General features: G+C 44.7%; 1 protein-coding gene and 1 long non-coding RNA gene across 4 annotated transcripts in view; one reads left to right on the top strand and one right to left on the bottom strand.

The window, feature by feature from the left end:
- LOC128324304 (L-threonine 3-dehydrogenase, mitochondrial-like) overlaps positions 1–25573 on the top strand; it is a 37093-nt gene that overhangs the window by 7410 nt on the left and 4110 nt on the right. Inside the window, exons 2-10 of one of the 3 annotated variants that reach the window (XM_053248731.1) lie at positions 2612–2815; positions 4597–4639; positions 4974–5044; positions 9059–9208; positions 9296–9468; positions 10096–10186; positions 10862–11131; positions 11765–11894; positions 12496–14660. In XM_053248731.1, the coding sequence (XP_053104706.1) occupies positions 2632–2815; positions 4597–4639; positions 4974–5044; positions 9059–9208; positions 9296–9468; positions 10096–10186; positions 10862–11131; positions 11765–11894; positions 12496–12523 (1140 nt within the window). In that variant the 5' untranslated portion in view covers positions 2612–2631 and the 3' untranslated portion in view covers positions 12524–14660. Of the gene's footprint in view, positions 1–1600; positions 1651–2611; positions 2816–4596; positions 4640–4973; positions 5045–9058; positions 9209–9295; positions 9469–10095; positions 10187–10861; positions 11132–11764; positions 11895–12495; positions 14661–25573 lie in introns of those variants that run through there. The other 2 variants (XM_053248729.1, XM_053248719.1) reach the window with 2 other exon arrangements.
- LOC128324311 (uncharacterized) lies at positions 4603–24808 on the bottom strand. Its single transcript, XR_008306784.1, has 3 exons — positions 24712–24808; positions 15420–15551; positions 4603–6348 (listed from the first exon to the last, which is right to left on the bottom strand). It is a non-coding gene; the product is annotated as an uncharacterized LOC128324311 (long non-coding RNA).

Here is a 25573-nt window from a genome sequence, read left to right as displayed (position 1 = left end):
TGAGACCCTGCAGCTGAGGGGAGTTGGGAAGCCCCGTGCTCTGGGAACCCTTAAGTGGTCTCCTGCGCCCAGCACTATGTTAAGGGAGGAGAGCTGGTCTTGTGGTAGCAAGCATGCATTGTCCCCTTTGCTAAACAGGGTCTACCCTGGTTTGCATTTGAATGGGAGACTATATTTGAACACTCAGATATTCCCCATAAGGGATGGGGGTGCTCTGGAAAGAGCACCTGTATGCTTGCATGCAGAAAGCTACAGGTTCCCTCCTTGACATCTCCAAGATAGGGCTGAGAGAGAATCCTGCCTGTAACCTTGGAGAAGCTGCTGCCTGTCCGTGTAGACCAGGCCTGCTCAACTTAGGGCCCCCCCAGCTGTTTTTGGACTACAACTCCCACAATCCCCAGCCATGGTGGCCAATAGCCAGGGATTATGGGAGTTGTAGGCCATCATCTGCAGGAGGGCCGAAGTTGAGCAGCCCTGGTGTAGACAATACTGAGCTAGATGGACCAGCGGTCTGACTTGGTATAAGGCAGCTTCCTTTTTCCAAAGGGTCATAGGAATGCATGGAATTTCAGAATGGTGGCCATTTGGAAGGAACCAGGGCTTTTCAGTGGGCATTATGTACTATTCATTTTAGTACTTTACCTAGAGCATCTGTTTCCAAGTCTCCCCCACCGCCGCAACTCCAAGATAGGTCTGGGAGAAACTCCTACCTGTAACCTTGGAGAAGCTGCTGCCAGCCTGTTTAGACAATACTGAGCTATATGGACCAATGGTCTGACTCAGGATATGGCAGCTTCCTGTGTTCCTAAGTCTCATCACCCCCAGCCAAAATTTATTGCACATAGTAGTGTTCTCTGGAGAGGCTAAGTTATAGTTTGTTCATACTATCTGAGTTCTGACCAAGCATTGAATTTGCAAAGTGAAAATTACCTTTTCTCAGGCCATACTAACTATCGACCTGGATGAGCATTTTTTAACCTTTTTGCATACATTTATTTTTGCCTCCAGCATGCTGCATGGGTCACTTGCTTGAGTTATGTCTGCTTTGCAGCTTGGCTCAGTTGGATCTGTCAGTGTGTGCAAAGATGGATAGGTACATTTTGCCTTGGTGGCTTTCTGTTTCCTTCTCACTGTGTTCTAGTTCTGAGGCTTAAATGGAATATTCCAAGGAGTGTGGTGGCTGTGTTTTTTTAAACCAAACTAAAAATAACTATAGCCTTTTGTACATGACATTCTAGGGATTAAAGAAGTAGTGATATTATCTCTAGGATCAAAAGGTGGCTGTTCTGTGGCAACCAATCAGCAGGTCTTAGTTTAACCCCCCACTGCCAAAAAGAGAAAATAAGGTGTTTGTACAGGCATGCCTTATAATCGGAAAACAGCATTCAGTTTGCATACAGTCTTCCAAATTGCCTGCCCATTGTGTGGTGACGTTATTTTAAATCAAACAAACTGGCTTGTGATGTGTCAATCTTGCACTGATATCATGTGTGCACACACCCTTTTTTTTCCGCCTGTGGTGGACAACTCCCCCTCCCTCTCGCCTTCCAATTGGCTTAGCAGGGAGGCCGTGTCCTATAAATTACCTCTTCCTCTTCTCTTCTCCCCTTCTCTTATTTTTGCTGTACAAAACCATTGGCAGAAAGGAAGGTAAGCTGCAGGAGCATGTGAAGTGTCTGTCATGTCACCTTGCTGCCTTGTGGGAAGACTTTTTTTTTTAAAGCATTTTAAAAACTCATTGAGTCAAGTAGATTTTCAGTCTGTAGTTTTGTTTCTCCTAGAGTATGCCATACCCTAAAAGAGAGTTGGTCAGAATGCAAGGTCAACAGAATTTGAGCTACCAGACACCATTTTCTTGTAACAGCTGGTAGTTCAATAACAATTTGCATGGAGATCAGTGATGGTGCTTTTTGTTTTTTTCTGTGGATATGCTAAAGCATAATTATGCAAACAAGAACTCACATTTGGAGGAGTTTATAGGAGAACTGTGCTGTAGTCTCCTGTAGACACTTCCAAGTTTGAGTGAGTATCTCCCTAGTTCATTACTTTGGTGTGAGCTTGAGTCTGCAGTCAGACTCCTGCTCTAGATTTACAGCCAACAGGTGTAGCTAGAACCTTGCTAATTCTGGCTGGCTGAGAGGATTAGGCAAGGAGCCGGCAGATATGGTAAAGAATAAAGTATTGTGTATTTTGTAATATTTCGTTTGCAACCATTGAAATCTGATAGAAATGCAACATGTTTTTGAAAGCACTGTGGTATCTTGTGATCTTAGGTACCTAGTGTTTTTATTAAGTTGTCATTACTAGGAGTCTTCGTTGTAAATGTTACTCTATCACGGCAGGGGTATGCAGTATTTATAACAGCTTTGGGGCAGTACTCTGGTACACACCTGTTTCAATGAAGTGTATCCAGGAGAATTTCTGGTAGACTGGGGTCCTACCTTAACTGGAAGGATACACCATTTTTTCCTGTCTAGAGCTAGCCCTGCTATTTCCCTGCTGTTTGCAGGAGCTGGGGTGAATTTTGCTGTCCAGGGAAGTAAATTTGTTGGTGGAATGTTATCACATTATACTTATTAGGGACTGTGTAACACTTGCAATTTTCTCCTAGCACACCTGAAACAGAGAAAAATGCCAGTCATCAGAAGTTTGAGTCGCGCTGTCAAGCAAGTGTTACAGAAACCTGGCTGTGGCTGTCAGGTTGCTGTTGTGCCGGTCAGGTGTATTGGTTTCTCGCCCCGTCAGGTAACTTCAGATGCCAGCTTCCATTCAGTATCATTTTCAGAAACGGATCACCCTCGTGTATTAATTACAGGTCAGTCTGCTACTCCGCAACTTATTTCCCTGTGTGCTGTTTGAGTCTACTTTTTACTAATTGTATCAGGCCACATTGATATTAGGAAGTGCTAGAAGATCTTGAGGCAATTCCCTTGGCACTTTTGGACCATTTATTTCCGCTTAGCCCAGAATATGGATGTATGTATTGGCAGAGACCAGGAGTAAACAAGGGGCATTACTCTAAGGTGGCTGCAGAGCAGGTGACTCTAGGTTGCAGTCTATCTCTGTAAAATAAGATCTAGGGCCCAGCTGATTACTGTCCAGGATAGACAGTCTTTCACTTCTCTTGAGCTAGATCCTAGAAGACAGGGATGCTTGCCCCTGTGAGCTAATGATTTAACATCAATTATGAGGACTGGTATTATTGTAGAGCAGGAATTCCGAGCCTTGGCTCCCTCAATTTTTGGGGGGGACTGCAACCATCCCCAGCCACTGCTGGGGATGATGGGAGTTGTAGTCCAACAACATATGGAGACTCAAGGTTCGGAACCCCTGCTTTAGTGCATTGACCCAAAGTGACTAAGTGATTCCCATTAAAACAGGGCACTTCATGATCTCCTCACTGCCCCTTGCTTCCCCGCCAGTGCTCTGTCCCTTGCTGCTGGTGGGGATGATCGACTCTCAGAAAATCTTCCTGATGGGCTCTTGATACTTAAAAACGGCCATTGCAAGTGGTGGGTGGTAGAGGCTAGTCCCAGTTGGAGAATCAAGACACGCTTCCCATTAAGTTTTTGTGAGCACAAATGCAAAGCTGTGGGCCATGCAAAGTTTATTCCTGGTTAGAAAAGTGAAAATTGGAAAAGACTTCAAAATTATTTCACCCAGGAGTAGTCTGTGGACCAGGATTAATAATCACTCTTGCTGTTATGCAGAATTGTGTGCCAAAATTGGCATTACTGAAAACGAAAGGTGACAGCAAACTGTGCCCCAGTGAATGATTCAGCAAAAGTAGTTGTCAGTAGAAAATGGCTATTAATATTTGTTTCCGGGACGAAAACTTTCTGTCAGGCTGTAGCAAAGTGTTGTGCAAATGCTTCAGGCTATCATGAACTGGATAGGCAGCTTGATGTATCATGGAGCTCTTGGCAAAGCAGCTCCCAGAAACACATACTCACCACCTGGAACCAAGCACAGTTTACTCTTTAGGCAGAAACCATGACGCATGTACTTCAACTGCACCTGGATTTGAACTGTGCAGAGGCAGTGGCTTTCTGCCAGGATATCAATGCGAGCAGTTTGGACTTGTTTGGAACATTTTGATTTGCTGAGAATGTTGCCATATTTTGTAGCCTTCTGTTCTTCCTTCTGAGAGTGTCCAGTACACTCTCTGCTTCTTCAGGATCATGCCCCCTGCATTTGTCAGTGACTGGGCTGGTTTGTCTGTGCTTTGAAGCCTGAACTGGGAGGCTTGGGTGGAGAGCCTATATCCCTACACATTCTCACCACTACAGTTTCAGCATCATGCATCTGAAATTGTAACTGTCCAGGCAACCTACAAAATCTTTGTGTGAAATCCTAGCTTACATAGATACTGTCTACCAATTGACTCTTCATTAAACTCCCCCCAAGCTTTGTATGGAATAGACCTCCTTTCTGTTCAGGATGTTATGAAGTATAACACTTCATGGAAGCATTTATTCTTTATAATAATAATAATAATAATAATAACAATAATTTGATTTCTATACCACCCTTCCAAAAATGGCTCAGGGCGGTTTACACAGAAAAATAATAAATTTATTTATTTATTTATTTTAGGGGGACTAGGCCAACTTGGAGTAGGACTTGCTAAGCTCTTGAGGTAAGTTGTAGTTCTGTCTTACCACAAGAAGTTTTTTATATTGAAAAGAATACCAGGTCAAGATTTGTTCAAGGCAGAAGTCAAACATCCCTAGTTTCACATTCATTGGGCATCGGTGCATGTATGTAGACTGATAGCTGGGTGGGCCATGGGCATTAATTCTTCTGATTGAGAAGGGTGTGGGAATATTCATTTTTTGGAACCCTAGGAACTTGGGCTAAAAAGTAGAATCTCATAGCAAAACTGAGTCGCTTTGGGGTGGTTTGCACAAGGCATTCTATTTAAAACGAATGTAAAAGAACTACCCTGAAACTAATTTTGCCCTCTTTCTTAGAAAACGCTTTGGAAGAAACAACGTGATCTTGTCTGATATTAGAAAGCCCCCTGATAATGTCTTCCATAGTGGTAAGTCTCCAGATTTAAAACAAGTACATCATGTCTTTGCATTCCACCAGATATGGCCTTCTTTTTAAAAATTTTATTTTTATTTATTGTTGAAAGGGTTGTAATTCAACAGGAGGAAACACTGGCATAACAAGTACCAAAATAAAAATATACAAAATTCACCCTAGAGCCTTTTTTTTTTTTTTAAAAAAGAAAGCCTTGTTAAAATCAAATCCACAGGATAAAGGTAGGAGGTTCACAATTATGAAAGTGCATCACTCCAGAAAGATCTATGCGCAGGGGTGGTGGAAATGATGGGGAGTGTGCTAGAAGCCTTCTGCAAGAGAACTTTTGTTAAACTTAAGGTTTAGCTGGACATGATTCACCTTCACAATTATCCTGTGTGTGCACGCACATGTGTCCATGCACACCTCAGACTTATGTGCTACTCCTGTCGTGGAAAGAAATGAACCACCGAAGCAGGAAATTCATGGATCTCGAACACAAGGTCTCCTCTGGTTCTGGGACTTATTTCCCACCTCAGACATTTGCTTCTCTCCTCAAGAAGTGTCCAGGAGAGGGGATTTCTCCCAAAGGACAATTCTGGGGTATTGGGCAAATAACATCTGAACAGGCTGTTTTCCTTAGTTCTTCTCATCTTGACAATTTGGTTACATACACCTTGTTTTCCTACCTCTTTCAATTTATCTGACTTGAGAGCAACAAAGGTTACTATTAATTTCACTCTAATTTGGCTTTGGGCATTTAGCTTCCTAAAAGAATGTAGCCTGGACCCTATCAGTGCATGCTTGTGTGAAGGGGATTGAAATTCAAGCAGTGGTCTCTACCCCAACATACTTTGATTTTGAAAATCTGCTTAAACCCTCCACACATACAACTCTGCACATCGGGTGCTCAACATGATCAGGCCCACGGAGTTCCCAACTGCATAGGGAGAATCCTGCATACACACAGTCACATACATGTAGAGTCTATGAAGACCTTCAAAATGATTGTATGCAGGTAAGCTATGATTATGACAAATATTTATATACTTCTCTTCAACAAAATTCTCAAAGCAGTTTACATAGAAAAATAAATACAATTAAAAAAAATAACTCAATAACTCTTGATGTGATATCTGAGAGGATCTTGTGATGAAAGGTTGGGCAATCACATTGGACTTGTCTTTGCTTTCCCTCGGTAGATAATGTTTCCATGTGTCAAACAAATGTGTACAGCATCGCTAGGGTAGGTTTGTGCAGATGGTTGTGCAGCAGCAGGGCTTGTGTGTCCATAGAAATGGCAAGCCAACCAAAGGCAATCTGAAAAGCAAATATTCTGTTGTATGCATTACTTAAACTTTTGTCTTTTATGGAGGCTAGAGTAAGTGATATATAATAGAGCTGAAAGGGCCGTAGAAGACATCCGGCAGTATCCTGGCTAACCACCTGCTTGTAAAGCATGTTTTGTTCTTGAGAAGTGGAGAGGGGTGATTTTGCCCCCCCCAAAACCCTACCTTACCTCTGCTGCCCTCAATGTCCCCTGAAAGAGGGTTGAAGAGTCCCAGCATTGCTTTTATGCTTTTGTTTTAAATTTTTAATCAGATTTGTTTAATATTTTTCACTCAATATTTTAATTGTGTCTTTCTTACCATCTTGTGTTTAAACTTTGCTGTAAACTGCCTTGGGATTGTTTTAATGAAAGGTGGCATATAAATTTATCAATCAATCAATCAATCAATCAATCAATAAAATATGTCCTTGAAGACTGTAGGGATGTATTTGGGGGGAGGGGGGAACTGGCAAATGTCACCTCTCCCCTTTGCCTGCAACTAGAATGTACTTTTGCAAGTGGAAGGTTAGTCTGGAGGCTGTTCAGTATTACATGTACTGCCAAAAACACATTTGGTGGGGGTGGGGGGAAGAAGTGTATAAACCAAGGAAAAGTCTATCATACCTCCCTTAAAAGCTGCTGCCTGTGTGTTAATTCTTGCTATAGTGAGTAGTCTGCATGACTCTGAAGTTTACTTTTTAAATGAGTCATGTGGCATGTTAGAGAAACCTACTGGCGTGGTGGTGTGTACCTCTGGCTTCATGTCACGTCCCTCAGTCACTGTGTGGGCAGCTCTAGCAAGCCAACACAGTGCCTATCTAAGGCATAGATTCTTGCAGGCCAACAGTGGATGAGCTGAGCAGCCCTGCTGGATCAGGCCCAGGGCCCATCTGATCCAGCATCCTCTTTCACACTGTGGCCCACCAGATGGCTCTGGGAAGCCCAAAGGTAAGAGCTGAAGGAAGGCGTGCCCTCTCTCCTGCTCTTGCTCCCCTGCAACTGGTTCTTAGAGCCATCTTGCCTCTAAGGCTGGAAGTGGCCTGTAGCCCTCCAACTAGTAACTGTTGATAGACCTGTTCTCCAGGATTTTATCTAAGCCCCTCTTAAAGCCATCCAGGCTGGTGGCTGTCTCCACATCTTGTGGCAGAGAATTCCATCGGTTAATTATGCTCTGTGTGAAAAAGTACTTCATTTGTCAGTCCTAAATTTCCTGGCAATCAGTTTCATGGGATGACCCTTGGTTCTAGTGTTATGAGAGAGGGTGAAAAAATTATATCTCCCCACCATGCATGATTTTATAGACCTCTATCATGTCTCCCCTCAGTCTTTTTTCTAACTCAGGAGCACCAGGTGTTGTAGCCTTGCCTTGTAAGGAAGGTGCTCTAGGTGTATCTCATTATATGAGATGTTGGCTACATGGGACAAGGCACAGGTAGATTATCCTTTTACATGCCTGGCATCGGTTTCTATTATCTTCCCAGTCCAGAAACAAGCAAGTCAAAGTAAAAAGATCCTTTGAGATCCTCCACCCTAAGGAAGAAAAATGTTTACCATCAGCTAAAGCATGGCTCTGTGAGCCCTTGGCACTGTCAGCTTAGGTCGGTTCAACAGAGAAGGAAGAACCTGCAGTAGAGTTGCCATTGTTTGCTCTACATGCATTCATCTTTCTCTCCTGCCATGATCTCCAGCAAAACTAATTTTGCAGGCTTTCATAGCATGTCGGACTATATTATAAAATTGGTCCCAGAAGTATGGCAAACCTTGTGCAAAAGGCATATGTACACATTGGCAAGTTGCATTAATTTTCCTGTAACGTTATATTTTTCCTTTGTTTCTGTTTTGTGTTTGTTTTCTGGTCTTGGGCCGTAATAAATTTAATCTGAATATTTGTGAAACTGCCAATGGAAATTGATTAGCTAGTGTTCATGACAAATGTGTGCATGCACACCAGGTTCAGAGCCGTTCTGGAACTTTTTAAGAGACTATATGCACATGAAATGGCTGAGCACATCCACATAACTAAATTCTTCTTAGTGCATGGTTAGCAAGAAACTTCTAATGGTGGGGAGTCTTGAGACTGATCCAGCCAAGAGATCCCCTCTTGCAAGGCTGTTTGTAAAATTTGTAAAAGCTGGTGCCTCTTCTCCTGATGTCATTTTTGGGCCCCTGTTTGATTGAGCCTATTCAGAGGCAGCCTTTCTCTGAGGTTGCCTCAAATGCAGGGAGGGGCACGGGGCAGCAAATGCTAGGCTCCACTATCAGTGCCACCTGCCACTCAGTGCCACCATGCTATTTATTGATTGGGGTGTGTGTGCTTTGCCTCAGGTGGCAAAAGGAGGAGAGATGGTCTTGTGGTAGGAAGCATGAATTGTCCCTTTTGCTAAACAGGGACTGCCCTGGTTTGCATTTGAATGGGAGACTACATGTGAGCACTGTAAGATATCCCCCTTAGGGGATGGTGCTGCTCTGGGAAGAACATCTGCATGCTTGCATACAGAAAGTTCTAAGTTCCCTCCCTGGCTACATCTCCAGATGGGGCTGAGAGAGACTCCTGCCTGCAACCTTGGAGAAGCTGCTGGCAGTCTGTGAAGACAATATTGAGCTTGATGGACCAATGGCCTGACTTGGTATAAGGCAACTTCCTATGTTCCTATGTAAAATGTCTTGGACCTCCACTGGACCTATTTCTTTTCTTCTTAGGTCCTTTCATCTACTCTGACATTTTGGACTACAAGAATCTCCGTGAGATAGTAGTGAACAACCGGATCACATGGCTCTTTCATTACAGCGCATTGCTCAGTGCTGTTGGAGAAGCAAATGTCCCTTTGGCAAGATCAGTCAACATCACTGGTAGATCTTGGCTTTCTTTATATTGTTTGACCAGTGGGAGCTTGCTCTTTTGGTTCGGAGGCTGATAACCCTGTTTGCTGTTCCCAGGCTTGCACAACATTCTCGACATTGCGGCTGAGCACAGCTTGCGGCTCTTTGTCCCCAGCACAATTGGAGCTTTTGGACCCACTTCCCCTAGGAACCCGACCCCTGATCTCTGCGTCCAAAGACCAAGGACAATCTACGGTGTCTCAAAGGTTCATGCTGAGCTCATGGGAGAAGTAAGAATTGCAGTCTTGTTATACAGCCATCTTGCAGCTTCAGTGTGTGAAGGTGCTTCTCTCTCTCATGAGAAATGCCCATCTTTGGTCCAAGTTGACAATTAGCACTATTAAAACAGGCCCTCCTTAAGCAGCAGCCAGTGTTCTCACTTTGTTTAAATGAACTTCTATGTTTTCTATACCAGGTTATAAATTCTCAAAGGCTAATATTTTAATATCGACATGAATCATTTTCATCCACTCTGGAGCATGTGGTCATATTTCCTCCAATGAAATCTCAACTGGCTCTCCTTGTTAACCTTGTAGGAGTCTAGCAGTCTTTGCAGATGTGTTTCAATTAAGAGGGAGATCTTGAATGGGACACCTTAAAAACCAACTGATTTACATGGCATGTGAATGTTGTTAGGCTTTAAGGGGTGTTAACTCTGCTGCAACAAATACAGCTACTTGTCTGAAGGAAGAACTTGGACAATGGTCTCAATTATTTTTTCAGTATGTACAGCAGCTGTATCTTGCACAAGATTATGTATACATTTTTTAAGAACCCAGTGACATAATGTCTCTATCAAAGGTAGCCAGTCTCACTACTGTTGACTGAGGGTGTCTTTCTTTCTCTCCCCTCCCCAGTACTACCATTACAGGTATGGGCTGGATTTCCGGTGCTTGAGGTATCCTGGCATTATCTCAGCTGATTCGCAGCCTGGTGGGGGAACAACTGGTAAGAGGGCAAGTAAACCAAGCACTTATGTTTCTGTCAGCATGTGATGAATCTAGCCCAGGGATTCCTAACTTGGGGCCCTCAGATACTGGACTACAACTCCCATCTTCCCCAACCACAATGGCCAAGGTTAGGAACCCCTGGGTTAAGCTATAAACTAATCAAATGCCAATGGAAAAATTGGGAGTTCTACTTATAGCTGAGGGTACTTCCACATGTACTCCTGCTGAGCTACTGCTTTCCCACAACCAGCTGAAAGCAGAATTAACATTGAGGTTCCTCACAACATCTAATCGAGTGCTAGATGATTTGGTGGTGCCTGCCTTTCTCCCTGTGGGCTTCTCAGAGGATCTGCTGGGTCACTGAGAAACTGGATGCTGGTGTGGATCGGCCTTGGGCCTGATCCAGCAGAGCTGTTCTTATGTTCTCATCAAGATGATGATCTGCTTTTCAACAAAATTCTCAAAGCTGTTTGTATTGCAAAATAAAAGAGAAGAAGTAAGTCCTGTTCAGTAAAGATCCCCTGCAACTTCTGCTTCGGCTACTGAATTATCCTTCATCTGTCTTGGTTGGCACATGATGGTATCCTGCTTTTTTGTATGGTGGAAAATGCATTCTTATGGTGTGGGCTGAAGGGCATTCCTGTGATGTCTCTAAAACATCCTCTTCCTCCAGACTACGCAGTCCAAATCTTCCATGATGCTATAAAAACTGGCAAGTTCCAGTGCAACCTCAAACCAGACACCCGCCTCCCCATGATGTACATTGATGACTGCCTGAGAGCTACTCTGGAGATCATGGAAGCCCCTGCCGAGTTGCTGAGCATGAGGACTTACAACATCAGTGCCATGAGTTTTACTCCTGAGGAGCTGGCTCAAGAGGTCCAGAAGTATATTCCAGAGCTTGAAGTTGTCTACAGTGTGGATGCTGTCAGGCAGGCCATTGGTTAGTGCCCGGTTTTAGTCTTTCACAGTTTGGTTCTGTGTTCCATCCTGTGGCTAATTGTTAAAGTAGTTTCTGCCTATCTGCTGAGAAGAGATCTTAATGATCAGCTGTAGGCTGTATTGTGGGAATTTAAAAAACTGCTCTTGGAGAACCAGGAATAACTGAAGGTGTCTGTGTCCCACATAGAGATATGGCGGCCGGGGTGGGGGGGAATTGAGAGAAAATGATGGGTGGGTGTAGGTTATTTTTGGGGGGTGGGTGGGTTTTTTTAAAGTTTCTTTCCCAGACCTTCACGTCTCTAGTCCTACACTGTACAAGGTGTTCATGCCAGGTAGAAGCTCCACTTAGAGACAAAATACCTCTTGTGTTCAAAGATGTGTATTTACATCTTGACACTTTTTTTCTCTATCAAAAAGTTTGAGTATGTGTGTTTTCCTATGTTCAGCAATTTCTCTGTGCTGAAAACTTCCCCTCCTCCTGCACCCAGAAAGCAGTCACTGGGGTTTAAATACATTGATGCCTGTAATGTGTATCTGAGCACTCTGGTTCTTTGGTACTTTAAATCTCCAGTAACAAGAAACTTATGCTGCAACTTGGTTTCTCTCTCCCCACGCCCCCACCCCCGTTCCACAGCTGACAGTTGGCCAATGATCTTTGATGATAGCAACGCTCGCCAAGATTGGGGATGGAAACACGATTATGATCTTCCTGAACTGGTGACCACAATGTTCAGCTTTCTTGGCTCTGGCCACTCCGTTTCCAGGTTTGCCCGGGTCAACTGACCCTCCTCGTACAGTGTGACCTCCGGTAGGACATGGGCAAAACCACTGAGAGTTCCCCAGCTTCCAAGTCTTGGAGCGGCACCTGCATTGGGACACTTTTCACAAGTGTGTTCAGAGGCCTGTTGGTCTCTGTTGACTGTTCTTCCTGTTTGTCAAACTAGCAGAATACAATTGCATAGAACACTGACAATAATTTTAAAAGCTGTTCTGGATGCTGTCTAGCTACTTGGTCTCACAGGAACACTGTTCTTGCAAGGTGTGATTGTTTCCCCAAACTCAGTTGTTCATACTAAGGATCATCTTTCTTTCTCCTCCTGGTGTCTCTCCCATATCACCCAAAATTTTTGTTGGTTACTGGATACTAAGGGCAGAACCAGACATGATACCATCCAGTGTTTGCTGAGATAACAGGGAGAGGGCCCAGGACATGGAAGACATCTCAGGGAGGGAGGGAGTGTGTTTTACTTGAGTGTCCACAGATTCAAATGCCCCCAGCTGCTGTGTTAACTGTGCATTTTCCTTGTAATGTCTAATTGTGCCCTGAATGAGCAAATAATATCTCTCAAACATCTGTCTTTTCAGTACATTATTCAGGAAAAATGGGGAATAAGAAAATGGATTTTCCAGGCTGAAACACTGCTAAAAAAATGGTCAGGTACTAAATCCTGGGTCTATTTTATTTGTAACCCAGCTTTCAGTCCACTGTGGTTCCTCAAGGTGTAGCTAATAATATAACCTTGTCATTTTTATATTCAGCAACATTACTGGGTGAGATTCTCATCAGGTGATGTGCATTTTATTAAACTTGGATTAAGTTTTTCAGCCGTCCTGCTTTGAATTTGCCTGTCAGTGTTGGCTTCTAGGGAATCCCTCTGGGGATCACTGCCAATTGATCCTGTGTGGCTTCTAGCTGCCATAGGAACATAGGAAGCTGCCATATACTGAGTCAGACCATTGGTCTATCTAGCTCAGTATTGTCTACCCAGACCGGCAGCGGCTTCTCCGAGGTTGCAGGCAGGAATCTCTCTCAGCTCTATTTTGGAGAAGCCAGGGAGGGAACTTGGAACCTTCTGCTCTTCCCAGAGCGGCAGCTCCATCTCCTGAGGGGAATATCTTACAGTGCTCACACTTCTGGTCTCCCATTCATATACAACCAGGGTGGACCATGCTTAGCTAAGGGGACAAGTCTTGCTTGCTACCACAAGACCAGCTTTCATGTTTTCCAAGTGGAAATGTTCATTGTTTCAAGCAACCATGGCACCTAGGCTTTGTAGCACTGGAAGCTGCCTTGAGCAACAGGGGAAGGCAATGGCAGTAGAAAGGGAAAAGCTGAAGATTCTTAAGGCAAACTGGAGGGCCTGATGGGGCCCTCACTGTGAGGAACAGGACTATGTGGTGAACGGATACCCAAGAAGCTCACCACAAGCTTCTCGCAGATTGCCAACCAGCTGAGCTTTCATTGCGGTTGATATTGGCCATCAAACTCAAGACAACATTAGATCCATGTGACCTCATCAAATATAGACCAGTGTTAAACTTGTTCTTTTGGATAAAGTGGCTAAGCCTCCAAAGGCAGGACAGCTCTAGGAATTTGTGGATGCTGCAGATTACTTTGATCCCTGTCTCTCTGGTTTGGGGACTGAAGTTGAGCTGACCGCTGTGGTGGACAACTTGCATCAGGGGAATATGAGAATGATCTTTCTAATTCTCTAGGAAATCTCAGCAGTTTTCAGTACCATCTCTCTGGTATCCTTCTGGACCACCAGTGTAGGTTGGGTGCTGGAGGCATTGCACTGCGGTGGCTCCTCTCCTATCTCTTAGGGAAGCACCTTCAGGTTCTAGGAGACCATTATTCCCCATGGGAATTGTCCTTTGGAATACCATAAGGTTCAGTTTCATCTCCCATGCTGCTTTACTTCTACATGATGCCTAACTTCTCCTTTTTATCTGATCTAAGTAAAGAGTGGGTTGTCTGAACATGTGCTTGAGGCCAGTAATGGACTGGATGTTGCTGAATGAACAGGGACTTAGTCCAGATGGGATGGAGATATAATAGTGAGTGGTCTGCCCAATCAAGAGACACATGCAGTGTTCTACCTTTTCTTATTGTGCAACTTAAAAAACCAAACTTTTTTTTCTTAGATCTTGATGTTTGTGTCTTTGCAATTTCTGACTTAGTGCATTGCATTCTCCCAATGTAGATGATTTCTATCCTCTGGTTTTGTTCTTGCTTATGGAAAGGCATTTCTTCCAGCATCATATTCATTTGTGAAGACCTTAATGCTGAAGGATGTCTTCTACAGACCTAACTTATTAGTAGGTACAGGATATGCATATTTTCAGTTTTGATATACAATATGTACCTCTAAATATTTAAGCTGAAATATTGTCTGGTCTGTCTCTGTGTATATTGGCCATGTCTCCAGACTTTGCCTATAATTGCAGCTGTAAGAAGAACTTGAACTTATGGTCACTACTGAAGCTACCATGTGATTCAAATTATCATATTTGGCCCAATGGGTCTGCAAAGCTGATCTCATAAAGTTTTAGGGTATCATTAGCGTATCTTTAAGCTTCCAAAAGTGACTCCCCCTGCACAAAATTAACTCCTTGTGTTGAAAACAGCAATGTCAACTGAGAAGTATCATTATAAAGAGTGTGCTTTTCTAATTCTAGAATGCCCTCTCCCAAAAAAATATTAGAAGTAATCAATAATGGCTATTTGAATAAAATTCAGATTGCAAAGATGTTTGTGCTCCTTATTTACACATCATAAAAGTGCTGCTTGGAGGTGCCTGACAGCAATGCTATCTGCATAGGACAAGCAAGTCAGTCTCACTAAGCAAAAGACTAAATGGACATGTGTTTGCTATCAGAAGTATGTGGAAATCAGAAGTATGTTCTACCAGTGGAGAAAAATTTCCATCTCCCAGGATTCTCTTCTGCAGGCTGAAGTCCCAAAGAAATTCAGTAGGAAACTCCACTACCTAATTGCTGAACTAGAATTCTTAGCAAGTTTGGTTTTATTGGGTTAGGGACCACAGTTTTCTCTCCCACAGCAAATCAAATTACCATACTAAGGCTAGGAGGATTGGCTTATTGCCCATTACAATGGTTGTGAAGAGTCACTATGCTTTTCTTGTATGTATGGTGAGCTTTGCAGAGAGATGTCACAGGCTTGTCTTTGGGCTGCAATTTGCATATTTTCCCCTTTTTTCTAGACCTTTTTCATGTGTGTACATAAATCTGCTGTTCAAGGATAACCATGCATTGGATGATACAGGATTAAACATTCATGGTTGAATGCTGCAATACCCTTGCTATAGTTCCCAGGTGTCTCAAGACTCTCCCCCACCCCGCCACCCCACACACACACACTCTGCTTGGAGTTACAACTTACAAGTAATTAGGCGAGCTGAGAATCCTCCCAGCCGAACTTGTGGCTTTGCCGATCAAGTTCATCATACTATGTAGGAAGTATAAGTATGCCAAGACCCCCTAAGTACCTTAGCCATTAGGATGCTGGACTAGATGGGCCTTCTTCGGCCTGATCCAGCAGGTCTTTTCTTATGTTTAAGGTATGCATGCAGAGTGGCTGGCACAAAGAGATTCAGAATCCATTTTCTTGTCCCTGTGAGCTGTTAAAAATGGCAGGTATTAAAGCAGGTGCTACAAGAATACACCAAACGGCACATTGTTTAAACAACCCAGCCCAACCACATAGCATGCAATCGTCATTTCTCCAGGTTTAAACAATTTTGGTAGAAATATGGCAGTTCCATACTGGATAGCTCCAACTGCCCTTGCTTCTCGTACCCTGGGCCATCTGCATAGTAAATGGTAACCGCAAAAATAGTACAAACAGTAACTGCCCAGAGACTTTTGTATTGGGTGGTGTATAAATGTACTACATGTGCCCTGCCACTCCAGGGCTCAAATGGGATGTTTTGCCTATTGGTATCGGGAAGGAGGAGGAAGCTAGTTAAGAAACTCGGTGTAGCAGTATTGATGCAAATTCTTTATCAAGGCCATTGTGGTGGGGGACGATGGGAGTTGTAGTTCAACAACATCTGGGGACCCAATGTTGAACCCCCCCGATTCAACCCAATATCCTGCTTCCCACCACAGCCAATAAGATGCTCCCAGGAAGCCCATAAGCAAGGCACAGCAGCAGAGCTTTCAAGGTGTTCATTCCCATTAAAAAGGAATATTATGTTGCTATGGAGATATTGGCGGTGGGGTCGGGTCACAGTTGTCAAAATTCTGAACTGGCAGTTGCGTCAGCAGTTCAGAAGAACAATTGGTGATAGAATCATCAATGTCCAGGGCTTTAGGACGAAAAAAAGGAAGACTTCTAGTAAGTTGTTTTGAGAGTGGCGTGATGTCTTAAAGCGGGCAACTGTTGTGAAGGGGCCGAGCAGGGGCCCAGGGACACATATAAGGTAACAATTTACTTTTGAGTGTCTTCTCCTGATAATTGAAGGACACTTTGTGAACTTAAAATTGGAGGCACACATTACTGGGCAAGATGTTCTTTCCATTTTTATTTTACTTAATGTAAAAGTGTGTGAACTAATGCCCTGCTCTGTTGGAGAGAATGCGAGTCCATGCTCTGGATGTGCCTCCAAATTTATTTTTATCCTGTTTTTGCTATTAAATATATATGTATACATATATGTATAGGGTGTGTTAGCAAAAAAAGCTGTTAAAGCAGCTCGCATAGGAAAAAGCAACTAGATGCGTCGCCGTTCCAAAAGAGCTCAAAATCAAATATGAGCTAATGTGTGGCATGCCCTATAAAAAGGAGGGGAATCCTTAGCACCTTAAGAAGCAAGGGTTCTCAAACCTGGGCCCATGAACACTGGACTACAACTCTTATCATTCCCATCCCCAATTTGGCCTTTGGGGCTAGCGATGATGGGAGTTGTCCAACTCCTGGGTATCCAAATTACCCTTGCTTAAAACAATAAAATCAATCCACACACTTACAAGAACAAGCAAAATTATGACCAACATAAAATTTTAAAACTTCAAATATCTGGAGCAGAGATTCAACACTAAATGCTTGTTGGTTTTTGTTTTTTTTTTAAATGTAGAGGTAAAAAGACAGGGCGGTTGTTGTATCTCTCTGGAGAGGAAGTACCACACCTGCAAGGCCAACACTAAAAAGTCCCTGTCAGTACCCACCAATCAATCAGATGGTTCACACAACTGCTGGCAGGGTGGGAAAAGCACCGAGCCTGGTTAGCAGAGCTGGGCACTCTCCCGATTTGCAGTGGTGTGCTTGCAGTCATTAAGGTAGAGGGTGAGGGAAATGATCATGTGTGAAGTGGCCGCTGGAGAGGACAAGCACCCAGATTCTCTCCCTAGTTTTTTGGCAAGTTAGGAGGAAAAGCTGTCCTACCCAGCATTCTCTCCACTTCCTACCTTAATGTTTGCAAGCACATGACCAAAAATCCCCAGGCCGGGCAGTTCTCCTACCCTTCTGCTGAACAGGCCTACCTTCTGTTCAACACTGGCCCATGAGCAGCACCTAGGAAGTCAGGTAGGGTCATATGGGTGGAGATGGTTCTCAAGGTAAAACTGCAATGACCTTCAAGGTTAAGATAAAGCATAAGCCAATCGCAACACAAATAGCTTACATATGCTGGTAACCTCCAGACTTGACTACAGCAATGTGGGGCTGCCTTTGTATTTAGTCCAGAAAGTTCAGTTGGTGCAAAAATGTGGCAGCCAGGTTGGTACTGGGTCATCTCGGAGAGACCATATGACTCCTTTACTAAAAGAACTACACTGCCACCAATAAGTTTCCAGGCAAAATACAAGGTGCTGGTTATAACCTATAAAGCCCTAAACAGCATAGGCCCAGGTTATTTAAGAGAACATCTTCTTCATTATGAACCCCATCATCCATTGAGATCATCCAGAGAGATTAAAAGTATCTATTTTTTCACCTGAGCTTTTTTACTTGATTGTGGTTTGAAATTATTTTAAGGTTTTTATTTTTCTCTTAATTTGTTTTATGTTGTTGTAAATTACCCAGAGACAGTAGTTTGGAATGGTGTACAAATCTGATAAATAAATAAATACCCACACATGAATTTGCCCAGTCTATGTGAGAGTAATTGAAGTGACCCATTATTACAGCTCTGTTTCTCTTTGACGCCTCCCCGATTTCATTCTGCAACTCTGTCACTGTCAGCATTTTGATGAGGAGGGTGATAGCGCATCCCTAGTAACACATTTCCATTCAGGCCTAATGTGCAAAGAGGGCGTGGCTTCCAGCTCCAAACAGCCGGAGCGAGCACTTCCCTGTCATTTCAGGCAGTGCTTGCTGCCTGAAAGCATCTGTTCTCCCTCTCTCTACCTCTTTGGAGGGAGATAAAGGGGAATAGAGGCTTTAAGGATGGGCAAGCGCTGGCTCGGGGCTCTAAGGAGCCTGTGTGGGGGGAGTTCAGGGCTCTTCCAGAGCCTGTGCCAAGCCACCCAGGGGTTTCAGCAGCCTCTACCATAGTGGTCTGCCCGAAATGGTCTGGAGCCATACAAAAGGCCTCTGGACCGGTCCGGAATTCAGGCGGTCCGGTGGGGGGGGGAGTGTTGCTTTAAGGGCAGGGGGGTAGTACTTACCCCTCCCGCCGCTCTTCCCCCTTTGGCGCTCGACTTTAAGGAAACGTTTTTGGGGCGGCAGGGTTCCTCTCTGCCACCCTTGCCCCCATCGTTGTCTGCAAAACTCTGAGCAAGTAGAAGCTGGCGCCACGCATGTGCCCATCACGGTGCGTGCCCCCGTTGTCACACGCAAACATGTGATGTATGCGGTGCGTGCCGGCGGCGGCAATGGGCGCGCACGCCCTGACGAGCACATGCGTGGTGCCAGCTTCTACTTGCTCAGAGTTTTGCAGACAAAGATGGGGGCAGGGGCGGCAGGGAGGAACCCTGCTGCCCCAAAAACATTTCCTTAAAGTCGAGCACTGGAGAGGGAAGAGCGGCGGGAGGGGTAAATACTACCCCCCTGCCCTTAAAGCGACACTCCCCCCCCCCAGTGCCGGACCATGCCTCTGTGGTTCTGTGCACATCCCTACTCTACCACTGGCGGCCTGGGTACTTTGAACCTGTTTGTACAACGGTGGCTATGCCCCTGCTTTGCATGCCCAATTCTTGGTTGTGCGGAAGCAAGGTAGGAGGAAAACCTGGGTAGCTTTTCCTTGCTTCCACACAATCACTTCTACCCAGGTATTCCTCTTATCTAGTTTCCACACAGTCTGAAATTGGGAGCACACACAGCTCCCAAACCCGGGTAAAACACCATTTTTGATTGTGTGAATGACCTATACCATATGAACTCAGAAACAAATAGTATATAAAATACACAATAATCATGTGTAAAATCTCTTCAAACAGGACTATGAAATACCACGAACAAAATTAATTCAGATGACCTGCTGTGCTTCCTTTCAAGAACGGATGTCCTTTCCAAGTGTATCAATTAGTTACTGTGTCCATATCCTCTTCTCTAGATAATATGCTTAATCAGGTGTTTCTTATAGAAGATACCTTGATATTTCAATTCCAAGCAATGCTTCTTACTCAAGCTCCTGATGTGGCTGAGACGACGCTGCATCTGGTCACTACCCAGCAAGCCTCTTAAGCAGGCCTGTTCAACTTAGGCCCACCAGCTGTTTTTGGAATACAACTCCCATAATCCCCAGCCACAGTGGCCAATAGCCAGGGATTATGGGAGTTGTAGGCCAACATCTGCAGAAGGGCCAAAGTTGAGCAGGCCTGCTCTTAAGGCAGAGGAACTTGGAAAAGGACCTCTAAGATTAATGTAACCATTGGACACATTCAGTCAGAAGAAGGCAGTCCTTTAAATACCCTAGTCCCAAATGCTTAGAGTGTTGGTTACAGGCAGCACTCTTACTTTTTCTTGGAAATGGACCAACAGCTGCTGGAGTTGTTTTGGACCTGGCAGAGTGTGATCAGTGTGCAGCTGACCCCAGTTAATCCACTGTAATCAGAGGCCAACATCCAGCCTAATGATCCTCTAGAGCAGGGATTCTCAATGTGTGTGTCCTCAGATGTAATTGGACTTCAGCTCCCATAATTCCCAACCAAAGGCCACTGGGGCTGCGGGTTATGGGAGTTGAAGTCCAATAACATCTGGGGACCCACACATTGAGAAACCCTGCTCTAGAGGGAAGCAAGGTTCTCCATCCCACAATGGGAGGGTAGATTTTTGGTGATCCCTCCCTCCCTCCCTCTATAGTCATCTCTGTCTTAAGAACATAAGAACAGCCCTGCTAGATCAGACCCAAGGCATCCTGTCCAGCATCCTGTTTCACACAGTGGCTCACCAGATGCCTCTGAGAAGCCCACTGGCAAGAGCTGAAGGCATGCCTTATCTCCTACCGTTGCTCTCCTGTGACTGGTATTAAGAGGCATCTTGCCTCTGAGACTGGAGGTGGCCTGTAGGCACCTCTAATAACTAATAACCACTTGTCCTCCATGAATTTGTATAAGCCCCCTTTAAAGGCTAGTGCCCATCACCACATCCTGTGGCAGAGGTTAATTATATACTCTGTGAAAAAGTGCAACATTCTGTTGGTCTAAAATTTCCTAGCCTTCAGTTTCATGGGATGACTCCTTGTTCTAGTGCTGTGAGAGGGAGAAAATTTCTTCTCTGTCCACTCTCTCTACTCCAAGCATAATTTTATTCACCTCTATCATGGTCAGTCACTGACAGCTCAGATCCTATCAGTGTATATATGGGGTTTTGCCCCAATATGCATCACTTTACACTTGCTTACACCGAAATACATTTGCTATTTTGTCAACCACTCACCCTGTTTGGAGAGATCTTTTTGGAGTTGCTCACAATCCATTGTGGATATCACTACCCTAATAGTTTTGTGTCATCTGCAAATCTGGCCACTTCACTTACCCCAACTTCTAGATGATTTATGAACAAGTTAAAGAGCACTGGTCCCAGTACTGATCCTTGGGAGACCCCTCTTCTGAATTTCCTCCATTTAGGGAACTGTCAATTTATTTCTACCCTCTGTTTCTTGTCTTTCAACCAGTTACCAATTCACACATGAATCTGTCCCCTTATCCCATAACTGCTAAGTTTCCTCAAAAGCCTTTGGTGGAGAACTTTATCAAAGCCTTTTTGGAAGTCCAAGTATACTATGACAACCAGATCACCTTTATCCACATGCCTGTTGACACTCTCAACGAATTCAAAAGGTTAGTGGGGCAAAACCTGCCCTTGCAGAAGCTATGCTGCTTCTCCTTCTGCAAGGCTTGTTCTTCTATATGTTTAACAATTTTGTCATTATGTTTGCTTTCCATCAATTTATCCGGCACCAAAGTTAAGCTGACTGGCCTGTAATTTCCCGGATCTCCCCTGGATCCCTTTTTGATAATTGGAGTCATATTGGCTACTTTCCAGTCCTCTGGTACAGAGCCTGATTGTAGGGACAATTTACATATTTTTGCTAGGAAATCATCAATTTCACATCGGAGTTCCTTCAGAACTCTTGGGAGGATGCCATCTAGCCCTGGCGATTTGTTAATTTTTAGCTTTTCAAGACAGTTTAGAACATATTCCCTTTTCACCTCAAATTCTCCCAGTTCCTCAGCCACTAAATCTCAAAAACTCAGTTCTGGAGAGGGTATATGGTCAGTATCCGCCTCTGTGAAGACAGATGCAAATAACTCATTCAGCTTCTCTGCAGTCTCCTTATCCTCAATAATCCCTTTCACGCCCTCACCATCTAAGGGTCCAACTGCCTCCCTGGCAGGTTTTCTGCTTCTGACATACTTAAAGAAGGTTATGTTATCCCCCTTGGCACTTCTAGCTATATACTGTTCAAGCTCTCTTTTTGTATTCCTTATTGTCTCCTTAGCCACCTAATGGTGCAGTGTGGAAATGATTGACCAACAAGCAGAAGGTTGCTGGTTTGCATCCCCGCTGGTACTATATTGGGCAGCAGCAATATAGGAAGATGCTGAAAGGCATCATCTCACACTGCATGGGAGGAGGCAATGGCAAACTCCTCCTGTATTCTACCAAGAGAAAACCACAGTGTTCTGTGGGCGCCAGGAGTGAAATCAACTTGACGGCACACTTTATTGTCTCCTTGCATTTCTTTTTGTCAGAGTACTTCTGAAGATATATCAGAGCTGGGCTGGGAGATTCCCAGGGCCATATTTCTAGGAGCACCGGTGGATGCAGAAGGAACAGGGGCGTGCTGAAAATTGTGCTCTCCTCACTCAATAGAAAACAATGCGCCAGGATGGCATTAATCTGGATGATGGCCACAGTTCCATTCCACACTTGGCCCAGCTCAGTTTCGGTGTACTTCTCTGCTTGGTTGATAACACCACCATAATATAAAAGGGACTGAAACCTATTATTTTTTACTTCTAGGCAATGGAAAATACTCTCCTGCATGAGAGTATTTCTCAGCTGCAGAGAGACTTGGACTGGTGAGTGGGTTCCCTTTCTGGTAGTTGCCTCGGAGAGTGTGAGGTTGGGTGCAGAGTCAAGAGCGGCATGGCACAGATCTCTGGGCACAGCTGTGTATGACGGAGAAGAGCTGGACTTGTGGTAGCAAGCATGAATTGTCCTTGTTGCTAAATAGGGTGTGCCTTGGTTTGCATCTGGATCGGAGACCACATATAAGTGCTGTAAGATATATTCCCCTTAGGGTAGGGGTTCCCTAAGATGTTGCTGAATGACAACTCCCATCATCTCCTTGGGATGGGAGCCGGGGAAGATGTAGTTCAGCATCATCTGGAGCAGGGATTCTCAACATTGGGTTCCCAGATGTTATTGGACTTCAACTCCCATAATCCCCAACTAAAGACCACTGGGGCTGGGGATTATGGGAGTTGAAGTCCAATAACATCTGGGGACCCAACGTTGAGAATCCCAGATCTGGAGTACCATAGGTTGGAAACTCCTACCTTAGGGGATGGGGCCATAGCTCAGTAGAATTGCATTTGCAGGTAGAAGGTCCCAGGTCACTGTCAGCCAGAGTAGACAATCCTGAGCTGGATGAACCAATGGGCTGACTCCATATAAGGCAGCTTCCCATGTTCCTGTGAGGATTTCTGCCCATGCATTCATTAGAGGGAGACATCTTTGCTCTGTTTGGACGAAACTAGGATGCACCTATTTGGGCAACTTCCCTACTACTGGATCCTCTATAGCAGGCCTGCTCAACTTAGGTTTCCCAGCTGTGTTTGGACTACAATACACATATTCCCCTGCCACAGTGGCTAATAGCCAGGGGTTATTGGAGTTGTAGGCCATCATTTGCAGGGGGTGGGGGCAAAGTTGAACAGCCCTGCTCTATATTATGGATTCCCAGACTTGGGTCCCCACTTTCAGTTCATCCACTACAACTCCCTTCATCTCTAGCCACAATGGACAAACCATGATGGGTGTCGTAGTGTAATAACATCTGGAGACCCAAGCTTGGGAACCAGTGCAAGCTAGCAGGAACAGTCGTTACTTGTTAATGCCTCTCCCTGGTAAATCACTGTCCCTAGTTTGAGCTTTGGGATGATTTGGGGAAGTGGGTGGTGGTGGTTATTTTTTGTTTTTAAGGCAAAGTTAGATGCAACTCCCAAAGTTAGATGCAATTCATTGTACATCCCTTGGTGGCCGTGTGAGCTCAGCTTGGCTTCACCATTTGGCTGGCAAACATCGATCAGCCATTCAAATGCTGGCTCATCTGTCAGATTCCATGGTCCCGGTAAAAGGGATTCCCAGGTGTAGTGGACTACAACTTCCAGCATTCCCAGCTGTGGTGGCCCTTGGCTGGGGATTGTGGGAGTTGTAGTCAACAACATCTGTGGCAGGGAACACTGGTCAGGTTTGTCCTTTGTCTTATACTTCAAATGCACCATTTGTCTTTCTGAACTTGTTTAATGTGGTGCATAAATAACTACTCATCAGGGGCGTAGCAAGGTTGGAGTGGGCCCAGAGACAAGATTTTGAAATGCCCCCCCCCACTCAAAGTCCAGGGCCTCCGCACATCCCAGGCCCCCAAGGATTTAAGTCTGATATTCCAAAATAAGTATGCTGCCTGCAAATACATTTCACTGAATACACACACACACGTCACAATATATAGTGATATACATTGAGTACTATACATTTGTTTTACTTTTAATGCCTAGAACACACTAGAAAGATGAATTATTAAAATGGGCCCCTCGCTGCAGATTAGCAAAGGAGACTTTCAACCATGCAGCGTGAGCCTATGTTTGTTTTCTCAGAATTCTGAACAAATGCAGTCAAGTTTGATTGCAGGAGGTTTTTCACAGGAGGCTTTTAAAGCCCTTTAAGACACATCTCCTCTGGAATGGAGGTGCTGCATTCACAGGTGGGCCAGATTGACCCTGAAGTCCCTGCAAGTTATTGGGGAGCAGTTCACACACAAGAAAAATAAAATAAAATAAAAGCACAAGCCATGCTTCACAGTTCTCACTCAGACCTTCTGGGTTGCAAAACAACTTGGAACATAAGTGCATTTATAAATGAATGAATGAATAAATAAAATTAATAAGATACTGTTCCAGAAGTTTTTGCAATTTTCTGCCATGAAACAAGCCACTTATAGGACTTTTTAGATAGTTTTTTTTAAGTCAGCAAATTTTCCAAGCTGTTTCAAAATAAATATTCAGAGACTTGTCAGTCCCTCCCCCCCCCCATATCAAAGCCCTATGGCAAGCAGATGCCTATATATCGGGGGAGGAGGTAACCACAAAAAGGAGTTCACACTCTACCTGGCAGCAAGGGGTCTTCTGCTGCAGAGAGCAGTGGTGGCCACTCTGGCTGCCTCCTCCTTCCTGGCTGGCTTGGGCCCTACTCGAGTTCAGGCTTCACAGAGGCCTACAGGAGGCCTCCGTGGAAGCCCGGCCCACCCGCCGATCAGCTGAGAGGCGGGAGAAAAGGAGCTCTTTGCAGCTTGTCTGCTGCTGCCATTGCCGGCCAGGAGAACAAGCTGGAGAGACGCCAGCAGGGCAAGTGGCTGAGGGGCCTTGGGGCTGGGCAGGGGGCAATGGGGAGTCAGGTGAGGTGCCTCTGGGGGGCCCCTCCAGGCAGTGGGGCCCCCAGACAACTGTCTCCCCTTGCCCTATCGTTGTTACGCGCCCGCTACTCATCATTTTATCAGTTGGGCATCATGTGCCATGAAATCAGCACCACCACAGTTGACTTTTGCTATAAACCTGCAGACCTTTGTCGAGCCAAGGGGGTGCCAAAGGAGGCAGTTCAGGTTGCTCCTCTCTCCCCCTCCCTGATTCCTGTCCTGCCCTGGTATTAAGGAAAGCCTCACTACCTACAGGCTGGCCATTCATCAGGTAGAGCTGCACAGGCCAGTCTTGACTAGTTTTGCCATGTCCTCAGAATTTAGGGTAGCCCCCAGATTTTGGCTCCTCCACCCAGCTGTTCAATTCCACTTGGATTTACATGGATTTCAAATGCACTTCCCGGATTGCCCAGATTTTCCTCTGGATTCACATGGGAAGGCAGAGAAGGAGGGGGAAGTATAAAAATCTGTCAAACAAACAACATGCAAATTTGGTGCCACTTAATTTGCAAAATATGCAAATTAGGCCACCTGGATTTGGGGAGCTGGGATATGGC

This window comes from Hemicordylus capensis, chromosome 1 (assembly GCF_027244095.1).
Source record: "Hemicordylus capensis ecotype Gifberg chromosome 1, rHemCap1.1.pri, whole genome shotgun sequence".
NCBI classification, from domain to species: domain Eukaryota; kingdom Metazoa; phylum Chordata; class Lepidosauria; order Squamata; family Cordylidae; genus Hemicordylus; species Hemicordylus capensis.
The sequence above is the reverse complement of the archived record's forward strand: the minus strand, read 5'-3'. Positions and strand labels throughout refer to the sequence as shown.